The 22703-nt window shown below is 51.3% G+C and overlaps 1 protein-coding gene across 6 annotated transcripts in view; it reads right to left on the bottom strand.

Annotated features, from left to right (window-relative positions):
• LOC135886542 (uncharacterized) overlaps positions 1 to 5857 on the bottom strand; it is a 58196-nt gene extending 52339 nt beyond the window's left edge. The window contains exons 1-3 of one of the 6 annotated variants that reach the window (XR_010561788.1): positions 5695 to 5857; positions 5362 to 5426; positions 5042 to 5086 (exon numbers count right to left, since the gene is read on the bottom strand). Coding sequence is in view for 2 of the 6 variants with exons in the window: in XM_065414288.1 (XP_065270360.1) it covers positions 5362 to 5388 (27 nt within the window). In the remaining 4 variants the exon portion in view is untranslated. Of the gene's footprint in view, positions 1 to 5041; positions 5087 to 5361; positions 5427 to 5694 lie in introns of those variants that run through there. The other 5 variants (XR_010561789.1, XM_065414288.1, XM_065414289.1 and 2 more) reach the window with 5 other exon arrangements.
• Between the last annotated feature and the right edge of the window lie 16846 nt (positions 5858 to 22703).

The following is a 22703-nucleotide window of genomic DNA, read 5'->3' as shown; positions in this document are numbered from 1 at the left end:
GCTCGCCTGCCATCTTTGGCACGCATGCCATAGGTTGCCAACCCCTGGCGTAGCGGCTTGCCACTGACTCAGCCGGGGGTCCTACCGAAACATGCTGAGTTTCCCTGGGTGGGAGGTACCACTCCATCACCCTCCCTGGGTCATTTCCTACCAGAGTCTGTGTTGGGATTTCCCATGAGATGTCGGGTCCTCTGTGTTCAGCAGGGCCAGTCGTCTCCAGGGTCTCCTCCAGTCACCGGGGTGCAGGCGGGCCGTGGATGACTTCAATTCCCGGTGCAGTCAGAGGCTGTGGCTGGTCCTCCACAGGAGCTACCTAGGCAGGTCCTTCTCCTGCAGTCTCCGGCCCAGAATGAGCTGGTCTCCCTCCCTTTATACTACTAGAGCACTTGGAGCATGCCCAGTCTTGCCAGGGAGGCGGGACTTCCGCTGTCAATACCCTGGGCTTAACCCTGTCTGGGCTAGTGCGGGGTAAGCAGACCCCGTCACAGGTCCCACCAGCCCTGCTTCAGCACACCTCCCTAGCCATGACCCTGATCCTTTCACTGCATCCCCCCTCCAACCTGTGCCCCTCCCTACTACTGTCCCCAGCTCCCCACCCATCATTGGAAGGAGGGAATGCTTCCCCCTGAAGTCCTCCCTCCCTGGTATACAAATGTATCTATTGCCGATACTTCCCCACTTCTATAACCTGACTCCCATGCGTTGCCTGGCGTGAAGGAAAACTGTGTGACCAGGCATGGTGTTCCTGGTTGTGTGTCACAATGGGTAGAAGTGGGGAGTTTGTTGCAGGGCCAGCGAGAGAAATCACAGACCGGGTTTGTTGCAAAACATTGAAAGTTTTATTTTTGAGAGAAAGATCCTCCGACACCTGCCCAAAAGACGTACCCCGTCTCCGAGCAGCAGGGAGGTATCAGAGCTTGTATTAGTTCCGTGCAGCATATGGTCAGCCATGAACCTTCCAATTTCCTGATTAAGGTTCTCCCAACACTGATTAACAGCTTTTGTGTTGTTGCTGTCACGATGATTCAGAGGCTCGGCCAAATCAGAGAAAACCATCCCAGCTCCTGGAGACGAATGTCTGACACTGTCTGCCTCTGCTCTCCAACATTCTGGGAGATGAGCACCGGGAATAAGGCCCAGAGCACACCACAGTGTCTGATGGATCACAACCTCTTAGCTCACTGCTTCAGATGCTGCAGGGCAAGAAAAATGTGATGCCAACAGAGGCCTACTTGGTCCACCCAGAGTAGCCTGTAGTCAGGAACCTCCATCTTGTGGGCCAATCCTTCCTCTCCTGCAAGCTTCTTCTACCTTGTGATCCTAGAACTGGCCAGAATCCATATGTTGGCAACCCTACCAGTGTTGTTTGGAGCAGCTGAGGACTATTCTGCTTTGCTCGCAGAAAAGCTCCCCATAAAATAAACACACTTTGTGACAGAGGCAACTGGGAACGGGATTTATTAAAACTTTATTGTGCTGTTGGAGAGTGAGGCTTCCTGTGAAGCAGTGAGCAGTGTGGGAAAGGGTTCTCTCCCCGGCTCTGGGAGGGGAGTGGGGTCTTGTGGTGGGAGTGTGTGCATGTATGGGGGGTCTTTGGGACCAGGACTCCTGGGTTCTTTTCCCTGCTCGGAGATGGGAGGGGATGTCTAGTGGTGAGAGCAGGGGGCTGGGAGTTAAGGCTTTTGGGGTTTCAGTCCCAGCTCTCCCCATCTGTATATGGATCCCTCCCCCTTGGTGAGTCGCCCGGAGCTGGAATACAGCTGGGAGGTGACTGGCCCAGATTCTGTCCTGCTTGCCCTATATCTGCGCTGTTGCTGAAGGACCCCTAGGGTCCATCAGCACAGAGAGCCCATCTAGCCTGGCCTTTGAGAGTGGCACCCCCTTGTGGACAATTGTGCCATGACTTGCCCAGGGGAGCCACTTCCTCCTGCCCCCCTTATTGCTGGGCCATGCCCTGAATTGCAGGCTTTCCTCCTGCCCCCACCCCCCACCCCAGCCTGTGACTCCTCTGCCGTGCTGGGCCATGTCTTCTCCGTCTCACCCTGTAAGTATGAAGGGATGCCCTGTGTGGAGATAAAGAGGTGAGGAAATATCAACAGTATCCCGAGGACTAATTCTGTGCCCAGGCAGGAGTCCATGAATAGAGCTCACAGGAAAACAACGCACCAAAGTTCCCTCAATCCCGACCCGCAACCCCTCTTCTATCCCAGCCTAGGGCTCAGTCCTCACCACCAGCTCTGCCGGTGCCCCTCAGTCCCAACACGCAGCCCCCTGCTAGCCCAGCCCTGGGGTCTCCCCGCCCCAAAGTTCCAGCTGACAATCCCACCTGGTAGTTGCTCTCAGATGATGACAGCCCCGCTTGAGGCCAGGAGCGAGTACCTGGGCCGTACTGAGATGGACGGGACCTTAGAGAAGAGCAAAACCAGCCCTGCAATATTCTGGGTGTAAACGCTGATGGGGGCTGTTTGCTTCCTCTCCATTGGCTCCTCCCCCTTTCCACTGACTCTGCTTTCTCAATAGGCTCCTCCTTCCTCCCTCATACTATGCCCCCCTTTTCCATCTGAGTGTTCCCTCCCCATCTCCCACTCTGGCTTCCACTCCCTAACCCTGTCCCTGTGGGCCAATTGAGCCCCTTCTCCATGTTAAGGGGTCCCCAATTCTGTCCACCCCCAAACCCTGCTCTCTGTGGGGGCCACGGCTGCTTCACCAGATGGTGGGGTCCCTGCCAGACTCTTATCTGCGTGGTCCGTATTGCACCCACCCCCTATCAGGCCATCCCGTGTCTGCAGCACTTTGTGTGTTTCCAGTGAGGAGAACAGGATGTAACTGATTTTGGCTGAAGATTCTGCAGTTTGTGAGAGGGTCAGTGACTGTGTCACGGGGCCTTTCCCCTCTAGGGGAATCTGGCTCGGATCCAGCCCCAGTGCAGGGGGATGGGCGGCTCAGGGAGGTGGGAATGGGACCGGAGGCCTTTGCCCTCTCGATGAACTGGGGGGATGGAAGGTAAGGAACTAAACCAAAGCACCTCAACCTGGTCCTAACACTTGCATCCCTGTATGAAGACAGTTACTATAATCCAGTCTCATGCTTCAGGGCATCCCCTGCAGGGGTCAGGCAGGAAGAGTTACCATGATGCCCTATTGGTTCCCTGTATTCTGGGATGTTCCTTCACCTTCCTCTGAAGCATCAGCGATCGCACAAAGCTGGAGACAGGATGGGGTGGGCCGGGGCTCTGAGATGTCTGGTTGGTGGGTCAGGCTGGCACGCTCAGGGTCCAACTGAGCATGAGAATTGACATGGGGAAGGAATTTGGGTGGGGGGAAAATTGGGGTGGGCTGATGCCAAAACCGGACAGGCCCCAGAAGGGGAGGTTGGTGGGAGGATCTTTGGGGGGGAGAGTCACACCAAGAGGGGCCAAGCCCTGGGTGTGTCTGAGGGAGAAGGGCTTGGGCCCCGGGGGGGAGGGCTGTGTGATATTTGGCGATGGGGCAGCCCGGAAAGTGCTGGGAGTGGAGACGTGGTCCTGCGCCCAACTCCAAGGCGCTGCTCCTCCAGCCAGTGGGGATGGGAACAGGATCACGAAAGCTCTCCCGGGCCGGAGATCTGCCCGGACTGCCCCCCCAGTGGGAAGTCGGAGCTAACGGGGAGGGGAAGTGGCCGTCCGGCTCCTTCTCCCAACTGCACAGCCATTAAAGGGCCGGGGACGGGTTTCTGGAGGGGAGGGACAGGACGCCTGGGTTCTGCCCCCGGCTCAGAGAGGGGAGTGAGTTCTAGTGGTTAGAGAAGGGGAGGCTGGGGACCAGGACTCCTGGGTTCTCTCCCTAACTCAGGGAGGGCAGTGGGGTCTGGTGATTAGAGAGTGTGTGTGTTGCGGGGCTGGGGATTAGGACTCTTGGGTTCTATCCCATACTCAGAGATGGGAGGGAGGGAGGGGCTAGTGGTTAAAGGGGGGGGAAGGACACCTGGATTCTCTCTCCAGCTCTGGGACCGGAGTTGGGTCTTGTGGTGGGAGTGTGTGTGTGTATGTGTGTGTGTGTGTGTCGGGGGGGCTTGGACCAGGAAACCTGGAATCTTTATCCTGCTCTGAGTTGTGTGTGTGTGGGGGGGAGCCTGGACTCCTGGGTTCTCCCTGGCTCTGGGAGGGGAGTGGAGGCTAGTGGTGAGAGCAGGGGGCTGGGAGTTAAGGTTTTTGGGGTTTCATTCCCAGCTCTCCCCATCTGTATATGGATCCCTCCCTCTTGGTGAGTCGCCCGGAGCTGGAATGCAGCTGGGAGGTGACTGGCCCAGATTCTGCCATGCTTGCCCTACATCTGCGCTGTTGCTGAAGGACCCCTAGGGTCCATCAGCCCAGGGAGCCCATCTAGCCTGGCCTTTGAGAGTGGCACCCCCTTGTGGAAAATTGTGGAATAACCTGCCCAGGGGAGCCACTCCCTCCTCCCCCCCTTATTGCTGGGCCATGCCCTGAATTTCAGGCTTTCCTCCTGCCCCCCCCCCGGCACATGGCTCCTCTGCCTTGCTGGGAGTGATCCAAGAACCTCTGATTGGCCCTCGAATCTCTGTTAAATTCAGGTGGTGGTGAGTCCACAGGCTGTTCCTTTCCCCTTGGCTCTCAGGTCCCATTCCTGCTGCTCCTCCCCCTCACTAGCTCCTTCCAGTGGTGACACCCTTATAACTACATGCTGGGTGCTCAGGATGGAGAGGGCAGGGCAGACATGGGGTGGAGGGGATGGGGAAGGCTCACCGGGGATTAGATAGATTCCCTGCCTGGGGACCTCCCCCTTACCTGTGCCTTGTGTCCCCTGCCCCACCCCCCATTATAGGGTGTGCCAGACATTTGCTGGGGCCTCTGCCATATGGGGGCACCAGGCTCCAAGAAGCTCTCCTGTCTGGTGGGAAAGAGCAGTGAGTTCAGATCCCCTAGAGAGATCCCCCCCAGGATCAACCCTGGCAGAACCAATAAGAATTGGTCCCACAGTGGCTAGAAGGGCCGGGAGTGGGCAGAAGCAAATCAGGGCTCAGTGGGCAAGATAAAAAGGGCCAAGGCGTCTTTGTGAGGCACCAATGATGCATCGACAGGAGTCCAGTCCTGAGGTTGGGACAGAAGAGGGGAGCATGGAAGGGACGACCTTAGCTTACCTGATCTTTTGTGAATTTTTGATGCTTGAAGAACCCCCAATTTCAATAGCAACTAGGCACCTGGGATAGGAATTGGGGCAGCCCTGGGAGGTGTATGCGTTTAGTCTCCTAGATGTGCCCTGCAGCCCTATCTCCAGGGGGTGTCACTGTCCTTAGGGAGGAAGGGAGGGGAAAGCCCAGCGTTCTGCCCCGGCAGGATCCCACCTCACACAGGATCCCACTTACCACCGTTGATCTATGTGACTGGGCCATGTCTCCTCTGTCTCACCCCGTAAGTAGGAAGGGCTGCCCTGCGTGGAGATAAGAGGGGAGGAAATATCAACAGTTATCCTGACGTATAACTACGTGTCCAGCAAGGAGTCCATGAATAGCGCGCACAGAAAAACAAGGTGCCAAAGTTCCCTCAATCCCGACCTGCAGCCCCCTGCTATCCCAGCTCTGGGCTCAGTCCTTGACACCAGATCTGCCAGTGCCCCTCAGTCCCAGCCCACAGTCCCCTGCTAGCCCAGCCCTAGGGTTCCCCCCCGACTCCCCTGTAGAGCTCCAACTGACACTCACAAGATCCCACCTGGTAGATGCTCTCGGCTGATGACAGCCCCTCTTGGGGATGGGACCAAGCTCCTGGGCTGGACCAACGGGACCTTAGAGAACAGCAAAACAAGCCCTGCAATATTCCTGGTGGAAACACCGCAGGGGGATGTTTATTACCTCTCCAGTGGCTCCTCCCCCTTTTCATTGACTCCACCTTCTCCAACAGGCTCCTCTCTCCATCCCCCATTCAGTGCCCCCTCTCTTCCCCACATGTGCCCCTGCCCCATCCCACCTCCCATCTCCTGCTCTGGCTTCCACCCCTAACCCAGTCCCTGTAGGCCGATCGATCCCCTTTTCTGTGTTAAAGGATCCCCAATTCTGTCCACCCCCCAAGCCCTGTTCTTTGTGTGGCCACAGCTGCTTCACCAGAGGATGGGGTCCCTGCCAGACTCTTATCTGCATGGTCCATATTGCGGTCACCTCCTATCAGCCCATCCCATGTCTGCAGCAGTTTATACATTTCCAGTTGGGGGAGCAGGATGTAACTGACTGGGGCTGAAGATTCTCCTTTTTGTCAGAGTATCAGTGACTGTGTCACGGGGCCTTTCCCCTCTAGGGGTCACTGGATCCAATCCAGCCCCAGTGCAGGGGGATGGGCGGCTCAGGGAGGTGGGAATGGGACATGAGGCCTGTCCCCTCTAGATGAACTAGGTGGAAGTTGAGGAACTAAACCAAAGCACCTCAACATTGTCATAACACTTGCAACCCTGTATGAAGACAATTACTATAATCCAATCTCATGCTTCAGGGCTTCCCCTATAGGGATGAGGCAGGAAGATTTACCCTGGTGCCCCATTGGCTCCCTGTATTCTTGGATAGTTCTTCACCTTCCTCTGAAGCATCAGAGATCTTCTATAGCTGGAGATGGGCCGGGCCAGGGCTGTGAGAGGCCTGGCTGGTGGGTTGAGCTGGCATGCTCAGGGTCTAACTGATTATCAGAATCCACATGGGGAAGGAATCCGCCCCCCCAAGTCAGATTGTCAGTGACCTGGTTTGGGGGAGGGGGTCATCTTCCTCTTCAGTGTGGCGTGCAGGTCACCTACTTGGATCATCTTCCACCAAATCAGTCCCCTGCCAGAGCATTGGAGCACCTCCATCCCTTCTATTCTCTGCAGAAGGCCACGACGGCCTAGCCTCCTTTGGAGTGAAAAACTTTGGTGTAACTAATGTCTTTTGAATTCACAGTGGGGCATCTGGGTGACTACTTATAGCCTGTTGTCTGCAGGGGTCAGACTGAGTGCTCGAATGGTTCCGTCTGGCTTTAGAAGTGATGAAAGATTAAAGTTGCTGCAATACCCAGATGTGACTGTGACCCAAAGAATTACACTTGAGTGCGGAGATCCTCCTCCCCCTAAAGGTCACGCCAGGGTGCCAATGAACGCCTGTGCCCCACTCATAACCATAATCATGGTGAGAGGGGCGTATGGAAAAATGTCGGGGAGTTGTTTAAATTTTCCACAGGAATATCAAACACTGTTTTCCAGCCAGCTGAAATAATAATGATAATAATAGTGCAACAGAGGGTCCTGTGGCACCTTTAAGACTAACAGAAGTATTGGGAGCATAAGCTTTCGTGGGTAAGAACCTCACTTCTTCAGATGCAAGTAATGGAAATTTCCATTACTTGCATCTGAAGAAGTGAGGTTCTTACCCATACCCACGAAAGCTTATGCTCCCAATACTTCTGTTAGTCTTAAAGGTGCCACAGGACCCTCTGTTGCTTTTTACAGATTCAGACTAACACGGCTACCCCTCTGAATAATAGTGCATCCATCTTTTATTTAAAGTGGATTTTGTAGTGTGGTATTACACCACTGTGGGTTCGGCTCTGTTGGCTACAATTTCAAGCTTAACAGAGTGAAAGCATGGGCAGTAGATGAACCGCCCATTGGGTGAGGCTAGCTGCCGGCCCTGCCCCTTGTGCCTGAGGCCCCACCCCTCTCCCACTGCATCCCAGAACCCCCCCACTATGGCCAATGGCCCCCCTGTGCCCCAGCCCTGGGCCGCCGAAGCACCCCCAGCCCCTGAGCACTGGGTGGGCAGCATAGCCCCAGTGCCCCCAGCCTCAGTGGGGGCTGAGCGCTGAGCTGGCAGTGCAGCTCCAGCCCCCCTGGCCTTGGTGCCCCCAGCCCCAGAGCACCAGGTGGCGTGAGCACTGTCCCCAGCCACCCCAAGTCCCAGCCATAGGCCACCCTAGCCCCAGGCGGGGGAAAGAGCGAGAAGCTGGAGGGGGTCTGGGAGCGAAGCGTGAGCAGGGCCATGCTGGGTTGTTTGGGGAGGCTTAGCCTTCCCTGGCCTGTGATATGCGCTGCCCATGAGGGAAAGTCACCTCTGCTACTTGCTTCATATTGAGAGTCTCTAGGAACACATAAAGGCCAAGGGTAGTGACCGCACAGACATTCCCAAGTACAAGGGCTAGTCTCTTTACAAGTTTTATTAAAGTTACAGTTAAAGTTATGATTACCCAAGCATATAGAAATTCTATACGGACCTATGCAGAAGTTACAAATATAGTTATACTCACATCCTCTGAGACAGTGTTAGGGTCTGATGGGTCTTTCATGTATTGATCATTAGTAGAGGGTCGGTTCCTGCTAGAGTTTCCCATAGGGAGCTCAATTTTCCTAATCTGGGCACCTTTCTTTTATAACGTGATTCTGAGTATACCTCATTAGCCTTTATACATAGAGTGTGGTTAGGGCATGTGTTAGAAAAATGTGACTACCAGGTATCTTGTAAGCAAAAAATTACTCTTCCTGTTCATTTTCCGCAATATCACCAACTGGTACATCTTTTCCTGTAATCTCGTGGCATAGGGTCAGTCTTTGGCCACGAAATTATGTCAAGCTTTTCTTCAGCCCTCCTTACATAGATATCTAATAATACATACTTATCCCTTCTAATTACCGATCAATCTTATCCTTCTAGAATCCTACAATTTAACTCCATTTAGCATAAAATGATTCTGTATGCCACGACTTATTAGTTAATCATAACTGCGATGTTGCACTCCATAATATTTTATGGGAATATGCTTATGAGTGTAAATATAATATAACTGGAATATGCTTTATGCAAAAGGTCTCTTGTAAGGTATCATTACAAAGCTTATAATCTACTGAGTATGATCATCATATTTGTATGTATGTATCATTCTTGAATCTAAAACTAGAAATATGAAGTATAACTCTGAGGTCCTATTGTAATTATGCAAAGTGTGGGCCATTAATGGTAGTTTAGAATCTTGATGGCTCACATTGACTAAGACAATTGACTGTAAATGGCTCTGTTTACCTGTAAGCCTCCACTGTGTACATGCGGGCCAGCCCTGGAAGAATGGAGGGGGTCACACAGGACATGTGAACATGTCAGATGATACTGGAATCCATCTTAAACCTGGTGCTTTTCCATTTAGAAGAAGGGGTAGGAACCCAGAGAGAGACAAAGGATTCCCGCCTTGTGCCAAAGCTATAAAAGGGGCTGGAGCCGGACAAAAGGGGTCCTACTCATGAGAAAGCCCCTGCTTTTCACCTAAGATGCCTACTGGAACTGACAAGGACTGTACCAGGGAAAGGATTGGGCCCAGACTAGGAAGGAGTCTAGTCTGTGAAAGAAGCTTATTGGAACGTCTCTGAGGGTGAGATTTACCTGTACTCAGTTTCTTAATGTATTAGGCTTAGACTTGTGTGTTTTATTTTATTTTGCTTGGTATCTTACTTTGTTCTGTCTGTTATTACTTGGAACCACTTAAATCCCATTTTTATACTTAATAAAATCCCTTTTGTTTATTAATAAACCCAGAGTAAGTGATTAATACCTGGGGGAGTAAACAGCTGTGCATATCTCTCTATCAGTGTTATGGGACAGATATAGGACAATTTATGAGTTTACCTTGTATAAGCGTTATACAGAGTAAAACAGATTTATTTGCGTTTTGGATCCCATTGGGAACTGGGTATCTGGGTGCTGGAGATAGGTGACCTGCTGAGCAGTTTTTGGTTAAAGTCTGCATCTTTGGGGGTGTGGGTCTGTGTTGCAGCAGGCTAGCGTGTCCGGCTCAACAAGGCAGGGTTATGGAGTCCCAAGCTGGCAGGGAAAATGGGCTCAGAAATAATTTCAGCACGTCAGGTGACAGTCCCAAGGGGGGGTCTCTGTGGCCAAACCCGTCACAATAGCATCATACAATAAATGAACAATCAACTAAAATCATTGGTTACAATAGGAAGGAAAGGAAGTTTAATTAACCCACCTTTGTTGCAAAGAAGATTTGGGTAAAGCTGGGAACAGGAGAAGAAACAGTTGGGAGGAGGTGGGTGAAATTTTGGGCAGCTCAGGAAATACCTAAAGGGGTTTTACTAGAGCAAAGAAGCTCACATGCATGCATCCAGAATATCATCATGGTGCTGGCATCCTCCATCCTCATGGGGGCTTAGAGGACTGGAGGCAGTGGGGTGCGGTAGGGTGGGTTGTTTTATTTTGTGAAGTGGATGTCCTTGCAGAACAAGGTTCTTTTTGGGCTCCAGGATCACCTGGATTGACTACTCTTCTTATCGGGCTTCATTCCAGTCCTCCGGCTCTGTGTGGACACTTCTGCTGCCGTACTCGACCTTGAAGGAGAACTGGAGCTGGGTGATGAGTTTGATAAGGTCTCCTGCCCTGAGGGACATCTCAGCAGAGATGCTCCAGTTGTGCTCGATGGTGGACATCTTCTGCTTGGTGTAGCCAACCTTATGGGTGATCTTGTTGGACCAGGTGATGTGGGAGTCGGATTCGTTGTGCACTGTCTTGATGCACTCTCAGCTGCCGCTTAAGGAGACCCCGGGGAAGAAGTTCAGCACGTCGGGGTGGATGGAGAAGAAGGAGTCCAGCTTGTCTTTGGTTGCGTCCGGGTAGAGGTAGAAATGAGCCCCCCAGTTCTCATCCATCTTCATCAGGGCTAGGTACTGATTGATGCCAAAATAGTAGACCCCCTTGCGGCATTCAGGGTGCAGGATGAAGGTTTTCTCTCCTTCATCTGTGCTCAAATTAGTCACCCAGCGGATTTCACCCTGGTTTTGGAAAATGATGAAGAAGGTCCAATCAGCCCTCCCATAGTGGTCCCCAACGTGGCACCTGGGATGCAGCTCAAAGATCTGAGCTCCCTTATCTGTGCTCTGGTCCTTCACCACCCGGTAGCAGCTGCCCTTGATGATGTAGATATTGGATTGCTGCCTGCTCCCCATGTAGTGCTTCCCATGCAAAGTGTGGGCCATTAATGGTAGTTTAGAATCTTGATGGCTCACATTGGATGCAGGATGCAGTCTCTGGATCTTGATGTCGTGCCCCGTCTCAAGGAAATCCATCTGCAGGTAGAAGCCCAGGTCGGAGCGGACGATGCAGTCTCCATTGTCGTTGTGGAAGATGTCTGTGCCAGGGGAGTCCTTCTGAGGAACCAGTGATCCAGAGAGTTTCCTGGAGCTCTGGGGTGGGGACAAAAGGGAGAAAAAGGAAGGGGAGACGTTGGCAAAAGGATCAAGGCAGCTTGAGATCATGTGCACGTAGGGTTGGACTGGGAGACGTCAGAGGACTTCTCTGTTTCTATGAAGGGAAATACTTTTCAGTGACACATGGAATGAATCCCTGAGGGCAACAATGTCTGGGGTTATGACTTTGTCATGGAGGTCATGGAAGTCACGGAATCCGTCACTTGAGCCCCCGGCGCCTGGGAGCTATATGGTCCCTGCCATCCCTGGTGGCTGGGAACTGTGGGGCCTGAGCTCCTAGCCACAGAGGGCGGCAGGGGTGCCCCACATCTCCCAGCCGCAGTGGGCAGTGGGGCCCCGGGAGCTCCCTGCCGCCATTGGCAGTGGGGCCACTCCACAGCTCCCAGCCCCGCAGGCAGTGGGGGTGCCGCACAGCTCCCAGCCCCGTGACCAGCGGGGGTTCTCTGGAGCACGGAGCTGCTGCAGTCATTGGGGATGCCCAGGAGCACAGAGCGCCGTGGCCGGTGGGGGTGACACAGAGCTCCCAGCTAGAGCCACCACAGGTGCCAAGGGTGCCCTGAGCTGGGAGTCACTGGTCATGTGGGGACCCTGCAGCTCCGAGCCAGTCCTGGAGAGGTCACGGGCTTCCATTAATTTTTCCTTTTTCCTCGTGACCTGTCTGACTTTTACTAAAAATATGCATGAAAATTTTTTATCCTTAACGATTCCTCGTCACTCACCCCAGTGGAATGACGGCCGCTAAACACCTGCTGGGGTCTTACCCATTGAGACCAGATGGGATGTGGCCCATTGACACCAATGGAGCTGTGGCCATTTGATATTAACTCATCTGATCTTATATGAATCTTTGATGCTTGAAAACCCCCCGGTTCCAACAGTGACCTGGCACCTGGGATAGGAATGTGGCAGCCCTGGGAGGTGCCTGCAGTGATGTCTCCTAGATGTGCCCTGCAGCCCTGTCTCCAGGGAGTGGCGTTGTCCTGAGGGAGAGAGGGAGGGAGGGGAAAGCCGAGGGTCCTGCCCCGGGAGGATCCCATCTCAAACGGGCTCCCTCTTACCACCGTTGATCTATCTGACTGGGCCATGTCTCCTCCATCTCACCCCGTAATTACAAAGGGCTGCCCTGTGTGGAGATAAAGAGGTGAGAAAATATCAACAGTAACCCAAGTACTAACTCTGTGCCCAGCCAGCAGTCCATGAATAGAGCTCACAGGAAAACAAGGCACCAAATTTTCCTCACTCCCTACCCACAGCATCCCACTATCCCAGCCCTGGGCTCAGCCCTTCCCCGCAGCTCACTGCTAGCCCAGCCTTGGACCCCTCCCCCCAGCTGACACTCCCACCTGGTAGGTTCTCTTGGCCGATGACAACCCTGCTTGAGAACAGGAGTGGCCGTACCGAGATGGATGGGACCTTAGAGAAGAGCAAAACCTCTCTCCCTCCCCCCATACAATGCCCCCTCTCTTCCCCATAAGTGCCCATACCCCATCCCACCTCCCGCTCTGCCCCCCTAGCCCTGCCGCTGTCAGCCAATTGAGCCCCTTCTCCATATTAAGGGGTCCTCAATTCTGTCCACCCCCAAGCCCTGTTCACTGACTGGGCCATGGCTGCTTCACCAGATGATGGGGTCCCTGCCAGATTCCTATCTGCATGGTCTGTACTGCAGCCACCTCCTATCGGCCCATCCCGTGTCTGGAGCAGTTTGTGCATTTTGAGTGCGGAGAACAGGATGTAACCGATTGGGACAGAAGATTCTCCAGTTGGTGAGAGGGTCGGTGAATGTGTGACATTATCTGATTAAAATACGACCATGTAGATCATTGTTGCTAACACTGTTATGTAATTGCAAGAAATCTTGTACAAAGTGTGTCGTATAACCTGTCTATGAAAAAGTTATGGTTTGCTGGTTATGGATGTAGGCATGTCTCATTTTTGCATCTGAAGTTATGAATATTGACTCTGTACCTGTATTTCAAATGTGTTTGCTCCCGAGGTATCACCCACAAGGGATTTAGCCAGCACATTGTGAAGGGACTATTCAGGTGGAATGGCCCATCAAAGAAACCTTAACTCACAATGGACCACAGAAGAGGCTTCTCCCTACCTGATGGCTCTTCCTGAGGACGTTCTAACTGAAATATGGGTAATGGCCCCTGCTATGAGTCAGCGAAGCATGCAAGGGCATGTGACTAGAGCATGTGACTCTATCCTCCGTCTTGTGCCTGTACTTTTCCACAAACTAGGCTCAGGGATTTGTTTGGGACAATGAAGTTTCCCTCCACAGGGCAGAAGCTATAAAAGGTCCTAGAAGCATCTCCATTTCCCCCCTTTCCTGCTCTAACCTCTGGACTATGCACTTATACTAATGGGAGCATTGTAACCTATGGACCAAGGACCTTCGGAATCATTTGGAAGCAACCAGAGACTTAATCAGCGAGTCGTTTATTCCATCACTGTTTCAAGCCTGATCCAAGAACTTTGCAATGTGTGTATGTATCTGATTCTTTTAACCAACTTTAACATTCACCTCTTTCTATTCTTTTTATAAATAAACCTTTCGATATTAGATACTAAAGGATTGGCAACAGTGTGACTATTGGGTAAGATCTGCATTACATATTTACCTGGGTAGGTGGCTGGTCCTTTGGGATCAGAAGAACCACTCATCATTAAATCTAGTCCTGGGTGTTGAATCCAAGACTGGAATACCTAAGGAGGCTGCATTTCTGACTTCCCGTTAGCCAGTGTGGTGAAACAGACGTTTACTTTTGTTTCTGGTTTTGTATATCTTATGGGAGAACAGCCACGAATTTTGGGGTGTGCCTGCCCTATTTCTCAGCAGCTTGTCCTGAATTTGGTATTCTCAGTTGTGACCCGATGAGGCACGGTGACAATGTGTCATGGGGCCTTTCCCGTCTAGGGGGTGCTAGCACTGATCCAATCCCACTGTTGGGGGATAGGCAATTCAAAGAGGTGGGGCTACCTTGGGGTGAAAATCAAAGGTCTGTTTGGTATAATTTAGAGGAGGCAGAAAGACATTCTGGAATCCTTCACCTGGGAAGTAAACAGACAGTGAATTTGCATCTCAAAAAGGGATCTCAAATGGGCCTGGTCAAAAATGTGGGAGATGACTTTGGGGGAGAGAAGTTTCTCTAGCCTGGAGGAGAACTTGTGAGTTACGTTTGGTCTCTAGAAACCATGTGATGATGTTTGCTTTACGTGTACCATTTTTCCCTGTCTCTCTCACTGTTTTTTATTTGAATCTCTAGTCTTTCTTGAATAAAGTTCCTTGTGTTTTATAATTGAACCCCAAAAGGGTGCATGATACAGGGTGGGGGCTCAGGTAAAACAGGTGAAATGCGGTACACCGATCCTCTGGGGTGTCCAAAGACTGGGATTTTCATGGGAATCCCATCATCAGGGTTGGTGGTGCTAGGAAGCCAACAACCACCTGGTATAGACAAGACCCCCTCTCTCTGGTGGCAGGGGGTAATGGGGTGACACACAGGCCTGGGTTCCCTGAGGACCATCACACCCTACTTGGTTCATGACGCACAGATATTAAGGCCAGAAGGGACCATTATGACCAGTCTGGGCCCTGTTAGCACAAGACCTGAGCTCCTTTATCTCTGTTCTGGTCCTTCAAAACCTGGTAGCAGCTGCCCTTGATGATGTAGATATTGCATTCCTGCCTGCTGCCCACATAGTGCTTCCCGTCCTGGCATGCAGAGTGCAGTCTCTAGATCAGTGGTTCCCAAACTTTAACAACCTGTGAACCCCTTTCACTAAAATGTCAAGTCTCATGAACCCCCTCCTAAAAATGAATATTTCCAGGGATTTTTCTCCTTTACCTGAGTATAAATTATAAAAAGCAGTGATCTTGGAAATATAAAATTTGTTTTTATGACATGCTTTTTACACACTATTTATTATTAATTATTATGTATTATTACAGTATTTTTATTACATTATGAAAACTCTTCCAAGATCTCACTTTCATAGCTTGTATCACTTTGAATAAGCTTGTTATAGGACAAGGCTCCTATGTTTCATCAAGGAGTCTCAGATGTGAAACAACATGAAGGTATTTAAGAAGCCAACTCACAGAGTTCCTCCTACACAAGCATTCAGGTCTTAAGCAGTCCAGGCAAACAACGCATGTTACAACAAAGCTTAAACTTGTTTGTCATGATAATTTTAAAAACAATACTAGCTGCCTATTTAATTTTAAAAACAGCAAAAAATATCCACCTCGCTTTCCATTTCTTATAAGGAGGCTTGAAGTTTAAATCTCCTCAGTGTGATAGGTTTCAGAGTAGCAGCCGTGTTAGTCTGTATCCGCAAAAATAACAGGAGTACTTGTGGCACCTTAGAGACTAACAAATTTATTAGAGCATAAGCTTTCGTGGGCTACAACCCACTTCTTCGGATGCATATAGATATGCATGTGATAGATATGCTTGCTTTGATCTCTGCTGCCTGGGGTCCCTAGGGACAGCTCTGTCCACCATTAGGGATTTTTTTCCCGAGAACCCCCTGGAGTTCATGAACCCCAGTTTGGGAACCACTGCTCTAGATCTTGATGTCGTGCCCCCTCTCAAGGAAATCTTTTGTCTGCAGGTAGAAGTCCAGGTCGGAGCGGACGATGCAGTCTCCACTGTCGTTGTGGAAGATGTCTGTGCCCAGGGAGTCCTTCCGAAGGATCAGTGATCCAGGGACTGGCCTGGAGCGCTGGGGTGGGGACAAAGCGGAGGGAAGAGAGGGGAGCAGTTGGCAGAAGGATCAAGGCAGCTTGAGAAGATCATGTGCACGTGGGGTTGGACTGGAACATGTCAGGGGACTTCTCCGTTTCTATGAAGGGAAAAACTTTTCAGTGACACCTGGAGCAAGAATGACCCCTCTTCACTCACCCCAGTGGAGCTACGGCTGATATACACCAGCTGGGGGCTGGCCGATTGACACCAATGGAGCTGTGGCCATTTGACATTGACTCATCTGATCTTATATGAATCTCTGATGTTTGACGACCCCCTGATATCATCAGCGACCAGGCATCTGGGACAGGAATTGGGTGGCCCTAGAAGGTGCCTGCAGTAAAGTCTCCTAGATGTGCCCGGCAGCCCTATCTCCAGGGGGGTGACATTGTCCTGAGGGAGGGAGGAAGGGGAAAGCCCAAGGTCCTGCCCCAGGATGATCCCATCTCACACGGGATCCCACTTACTGCTGTTGATCTATGTGACTGGGACACGTCTCCTCCGTCTCACCCCGTAAGTATGAAGGGCTGCCCTGCGTGGAGATAAAGAGGTGAGGAAATATCAACAGTAACCCGAGGTCTAACCCTGTGCCCAGCCAGGAGTCCATGAATAGAGCTCACAGGAAAACAAGGCACCAAAGTTTCCTCAATCCTGACCCTCAACCCCCTGCTATCCCAGCCCTGATCTCAGCCCTCACCACCAGCTCTGCCGGTGACCCTTGATCCTGACCCATAGCCCTCTGGTATCACAGCCCTGAGCTCCCCCACCCCCACAGCTCTGCTGATGCCCCTCACTCCTGACCCACAGCCCCCTGCTGTCCGAGTCCTGGGCTCACCCCACAAAGCTCCAGCTGACACTCGCACCTGGTAGATGCTCTTGTCTGATGGCAGCCCCCCTTGGGGACAGGAGTGAGCTCCTGGGCTGTACCAAGATGGACGGACCTTAGAGAAGCACAAAACCAGCCCTGCAATATTCTGAGTGTAAACACTGAAGGGGGCCGTTTATTACCTCATCAGTGGCCCCACCCCCTTTCCTTTGACTCCGCCTTCTCCAACAGGCTCCTCCTTCCTCCCCCATACAATACCCTGTCTCTTTCCCCAAAGTGTCCCCTCTCCATCCCACCTCCCCTCTCCCACTTCAGCTTCCACCCCCTAACCCTGCCCCTGTGGGCCAATTGAGCCCCTTATCCTTGTTAAACGGTCCCCAGTTCTGTCCACCCCCATGCCCTGCTCTCTGCCAGGGTCACAGATGCTTTCCCAGAGGATGGTATCCCTGCCAGACTCTTATCTGTGTGGTCTGTATTGCAGTCACCTCCTGCTGGCCCATCCCTATCTGCAGCAGTTTGTACATTTCCAGTGGGGGGAGCAGGACATAACCAATTGGGGCTGAAGATTCGCCAGTTTGTGAGATGGTCAGTGAATGTGTCACAGGGACTTTCCCCTCTAAAGGGCGCTGGCTCCCATCCAGCCCCAGGGCAGGGGGTTGGTGGCTCATGGAGGTGGGAATGGGATATGCGGCCTGGGGGGAAGGAAGTTAAGGAACTAAACCAGTGCAGCTCAACATGCTCATAACACTTGCAGCCCTGTATAAAGACTATTATTACGATCTAATCTCATGCTTCAAGGCCTTCCCTGCAGGGGTCAGGCAGGGCAGGTTACCTTGATACCCCATTGGCTCCCTGGGATATTTTTTCACTTTCCTCTGAAGCGTAGTGATCAGAGATCGTCCACACCTGGAGAAGCACTGGGTGGGTCACAGCTCTGAGATGCCTGGTTGATGCATTGGGCTGGCATGCTCAGGGTCCAAATGATCATCAGAATTGAGGTGGGGAAGGAATCCCCCCATGTTAGATTGGCAGGGATCTGAGGTAGAGGGTCATCTTTCTCTTCAGTGTGGGGCAGGTGTAGGGTTGCCAATCCTCCCGGTTTTGCCAGGAGTCTCCTGGGATCAGGCTCTATCTCCCGGAGGCTACTGAAGCCAAACCAGGGGATTTTGGGCCGCTAAAAGTCCAGCAGTGCAGTGGAGCTAAGGCAGCTTCCCTACCTCCTAAGGCACAACCCAACCCCTTGCCCCAGCCCCCTCCTGGAGCCAGCACCCCAAACCTCCTGCTGCACCCCGATGCCCTGTCCTAGCCCTGAGCCCCCTCCAGCACCCAAACTCCCTCCCAGAACCTGCACCCCACACCCTCTCCTGCATCCCAACCCCCTGCCCCAGGCTCAGCCCAGAGTCCCCCTCCCACTCCGAAACCCTTGGCCCCAGCCCAGAGCCCGCACCCCTTCCCGCACTCCAACCCCCTGCCAGAGCCTGGTGAAAGTGAGTGAGGGTGGGGGTGAGCGAGCGGCAGAGGGAGGGGAGATGGAGTGAGCAGGGTGGGGGCCTCGGAGAAGGGGCAGGGAAGGGGTGGGGTAAGGCTGTTTGGGTTCGTGTGATTAGACAGTTGGCATACCTTGGCAGGTGTCACCTACTGGGATGATCTGCCACCGAATCAGTCCCCTGCCATTGCAGAGGGCTCAGGCATTGGTGCCCCTGGGTCCCTCCTGTTCTCTGCTGTTGGCCACAAGGGCTTAGCCTGCTGTGGAGTGAAACACTTTGGTCTAATTAAAGTCTTTTGAATCCCCCCTGACAAATCATGTAAGAGGGCACCAATGAAAGCCTGTGTCCCACTCATCATCATAACCATGGTGAGACGTGCATATGGAAAATAGAGGAAGAGCTCTGTAGATATGCTGCAAACTATGTCCTGTCAGTCTGTTGTTAAAAACTGGTCAGTCAAAGGGAGCCTGTCTTGAGACGAACTCCTCCAGATGGGGGACAGGTGTATGTGTGTGTGGAAGACACTTATATCTAGTGGAGACCATGTCATATGATCAGAGTCTGCTAGAAATAGAAAACCTGCCTTATAGAGACAGACTCAAGGAGCTCAACCTATTTAACTTAACAGAGAGAAGGTTAAGGGGAGACTTGATCACAGTCTATAAGCACCTACCTGGGGAATGAATATTTCATAATGGGCTCTTCCGTAGAGCAGAGAAAGGTCTAAAATGATCCAATGGCTTGAAGTTGAAGCTGCATAAATTCAGACAGGAAATAAGGTGTAAATTTTAAGCAGTGAGAGTAATTAACCATTGGGAAAAATTACCAAGGGTCACAATGGATTCTCCATCACTGACCATTTTGACATCAAGGTTGGATGTTTTTCTAAATGATCTGCTCAAGGAATTATTTTGGGGACATTCTCTGGCTTGTGAGGTCAGATGAGATGATCACAATGGTCCCTCGGAATCGGTGAATTCACATTGCTAATGAAGAGCTGGCAGAGACTTGAGAAGGAAACTAACAGAAGAGGTTGACAGCGCTGGTGGGGCTACTTTGGGGTGAAGACCAAATGTCTGTCTGGTATATTGGGGGGGGGGGGGCAGAGAGACACCCTGGCATCCTTCACCTGGGAAGTAAACAGACAGCGAGTTTGCATCATAAAGAAGGGATCTCAAAAAGGCCTGGTTGAAAATGCTGGAGATGATGAATGAGATAAGCATCTCTAGCCAGGAGGAGAACTTGTGAGTTACATTTGGTCTCTAGAAAGCATGTGATGATGTTTGTTTTACATGTGGCCCATTTGTCCCCGTCTCTCTCACTGCTTTTTACTTGAATCTCTAGTCTTTCTTGAACAAATTTTCTTGTGTTTTATAATTGAACCCAAGTGGTGTCGGTGATATAGGGATGGGGGGCTTAAGGAAAACACATAAACTGGGAGTTCACCATTCCTTTGCATGCTTAAAGGCTGTGATTTCTGTTGGGATCCATCATCATGGGTTGGCGGTGGTAGGGAGTCGACAACCAGCTGGTAGATGCAAGATCCTCTCTCTCCAGAAGCAGGAGGTAACGTGATAGCCAGGCTACCCAGAGAACCATCACACCCCTTGTCAGGGTTCCCTCCTCACTCTGAACTCTGGGGTACAGATGTGGGGACCTGCCTGAAAGACCCCCCTAAGCTTATTTCTACCAGATTAGGTTAAAACTTCCCCAAGGCAAAAATCCTTTCCTTGTCCTTGGACGGTATTGCTGCCTCCACCAAGTGATTTACAGAAAAATTCAGGAAAAGGGTCACTTGGAGTCCCTGTTCCCCCAAAATATTCCCCCAAGCCCCTTCACCCCCTTTCCTGGGGAGGCTCGAGAATAATGTGAGTACCGACCAGACCCTTTTGTCTCTAGGACACTGAAAATCAAACAGGTCCTTAAAAGAAGAACTTTATTTAAAGAAAAAGTAAAAGAATCTCACCTGCAAAATCAGGATGGAAGGTAACTTTACAGGGTAATAAAAAGATTTAAGCACAGAGGATTCCCCTCTAGGCTCAGCTTCAATGTTACAAAAAACAGGAATAAAACTCCCTCTTAGCATAGGGAAAAATACAAGCTAAAACAAAAGATAATCTAATGCATTTCCTTGCCCTTACTTATAATTTCTGTAATTTTAGATGTATCATTTCAGGCATGTTTTCAGGAGATGTTTTACCTGCCTGGTTTCTCTCTCCATCCAGAGAGGGAACAAACACAGAGAGCACAAACAAACCCTCCCCCCACCCCCAGATTTAAAAGTATCTTCTCTCCCCATTGGTTCTTCTGGTCAGGTGCCAACTAGGTTAATTGAACTGATTAACCCCTTACAGGTAAGGCAATTCAGTACAGCTGCCCTGTGTATATTTATGACACCCTCTTGGCTCATGACACACAGATTTGAAGGCCAGAAGGGAACATTATGACCAGTCTCAGCCCTGCTAGCATAGCCTGGAGAATACTCCCCCCGTCCCCCTCCCAAAATCCCTGTCTCAGCCCAGGAGCTCAATTTCTTCCTGTGGAGCTGTCTAAATGCTTGCAATGAAATCGATTTTCAAAAGGGAAACAAGCTCTCCATTGGGTCTTCAGACAATGAGACCATTTTCTTCTGTGGGTTATGGAAAAACCCAAACCCACATGGGAGGCAAAATGTAGCCTGTGAGCCCTGCCCTGATGCGCCCTCTTGTGCCTTGGTTTTGATTCCGAGTGCTGGATCTGGGCAGCCTGTTGGGCCCAGAAGGCCCTTGAGGACACTGACACTAGAAGACCCTGAGGTTCCTCAGCACTTGAAGGCCCGTGAAGATCCTGAGGCCTGCGAAGTCTCTTTGTTCCTCTCCACAAGCTCATTTCTCACAGCATCAAATTTCCTCCCAGTTTCCATGTTTCTTTTTGGCTCCCGTCTCCACAGAGACCCCAACTCCTGGCCTGTCCTGGCTTCCTCCTACTTTCCTTCATTTGCCTTGATTTTTTACCCATCTATAGAGCCTAAAGATAGGAAAAAAACAAGGAAATTCAACCTCAACAACTTGGTGACTGCTGAAAAAAAATCAATTCTTTATTCAGGCTTGACAAATACTTTGTGTTTCAGCAGCAGATTCAACCCCAGAACGATCCCATAGCACAATTCAGGCTGTAGGCTATAATGAGTGAAGACAGAGAGAAGATGTAATGAAATCATCAGCCTTCTTAATGAGATTTGGAGAGAAGCTGGGAAAGGGGAAGTGGATGAGCCGGGTTTTCAAGCTGGGAGGAGGGCGCTGGGAAGCGCTAAGCACAGATTTGAAGGGACTGATTTAATCCCATTGATTTCCAGGAAGCCAATGCAAGACTCAACCCAAGAAGCTCTCGCTCTTGCAGACACGAATGTTCTTAAAAAGCCAATCTGAGCCTTCAGGCACTTAAGTACTTTTTAAAATCTGGCCCCGTGTCCACTACATTTAGAGGAACTATACACAACTGTGTCTGTTTTCTTTCAAACTGATTAGTGTCTCCTGTAAGTGATAGGAATTGTCTGGCACGGGAAGGAAACTGAATTATTGATAGGCAGAAGCACCCTCAGTGTGTGTGACTTCGAAACTTTAAAAGAAATTACTTTAAAAAAGGCAGGAGCCCAATTAATAGGCCAGATTAATACAGTAATACAGCTGGGACGAGCTGGGAGAAATTTTGGGCAGCCCAGGGAAAGATCTAAAGGGGCCAAACTGAAGCAGAGAATCTCACACACACATGTCAACAATACCATCATGGTGCTGGCATTCTCCATCCTCCTGGACGTTTAGGGGACTGGAGGCAGCGGGATGCGGTCGGGCGGGTTGTTTTCTTTGGTGAACTGGACATCTCTGCAGAACAAGACGGGCTTGTGGCCTATGCTGAGGTGGTACTGCCAGATGTACAGGTTCCTTTTGGGCTCCAGGGTCACCTGGATTGAATCCTCTTCTTCTCAGGCTTCGTTCCAGTCCTCCTGCTCCATGCGGACGCTTCTCCCACCGTACTTGGGCTTGAGGGAGAACTGGAACTGTGTGTTGAGCTTGAGCCCTGAGGGACATCTCAGCGGAGATCCTTCAATTGTGCTCGATGCTGGACATATGGTGCTTGGCATAGCCCACCTTGCAGGTGACCTTGTCTGACCAGGTGATGGGAGCGTCAGAGTCATTGTGCAGGGTCTTGATGCACTCCCAGCCACCGGTTGAGGCACCCGTTGTCATCCCCCCGGGCAAGAAGTTCAGCACATCGGGGTGGATGGAGAAGGAGACTGAATCGGTGGAGCTCATGTCATTGTACTGGTAGCACTGAGTCCCCCCATTTCTTTTTATTGATTCCAGGGAGCGTTAGCTTTCTCATTTTAATGCTAAGCTCTACTCAGGTCTGCTTTTACCCTGAACAGTACTGCTGCAGTCAACAAGGC

Source organism: Emys orbicularis, chromosome 12 (assembly GCF_028017835.1).
Source record: "Emys orbicularis isolate rEmyOrb1 chromosome 12, rEmyOrb1.hap1, whole genome shotgun sequence".
In the NCBI taxonomy this organism is placed as follows: Eukaryota; Metazoa; Chordata; order Testudines; family Emydidae; genus Emys; species Emys orbicularis.
Note: the sequence above shows the minus strand (reverse complement) of the source record. Positions and strands in the feature narration are given on the sequence as shown.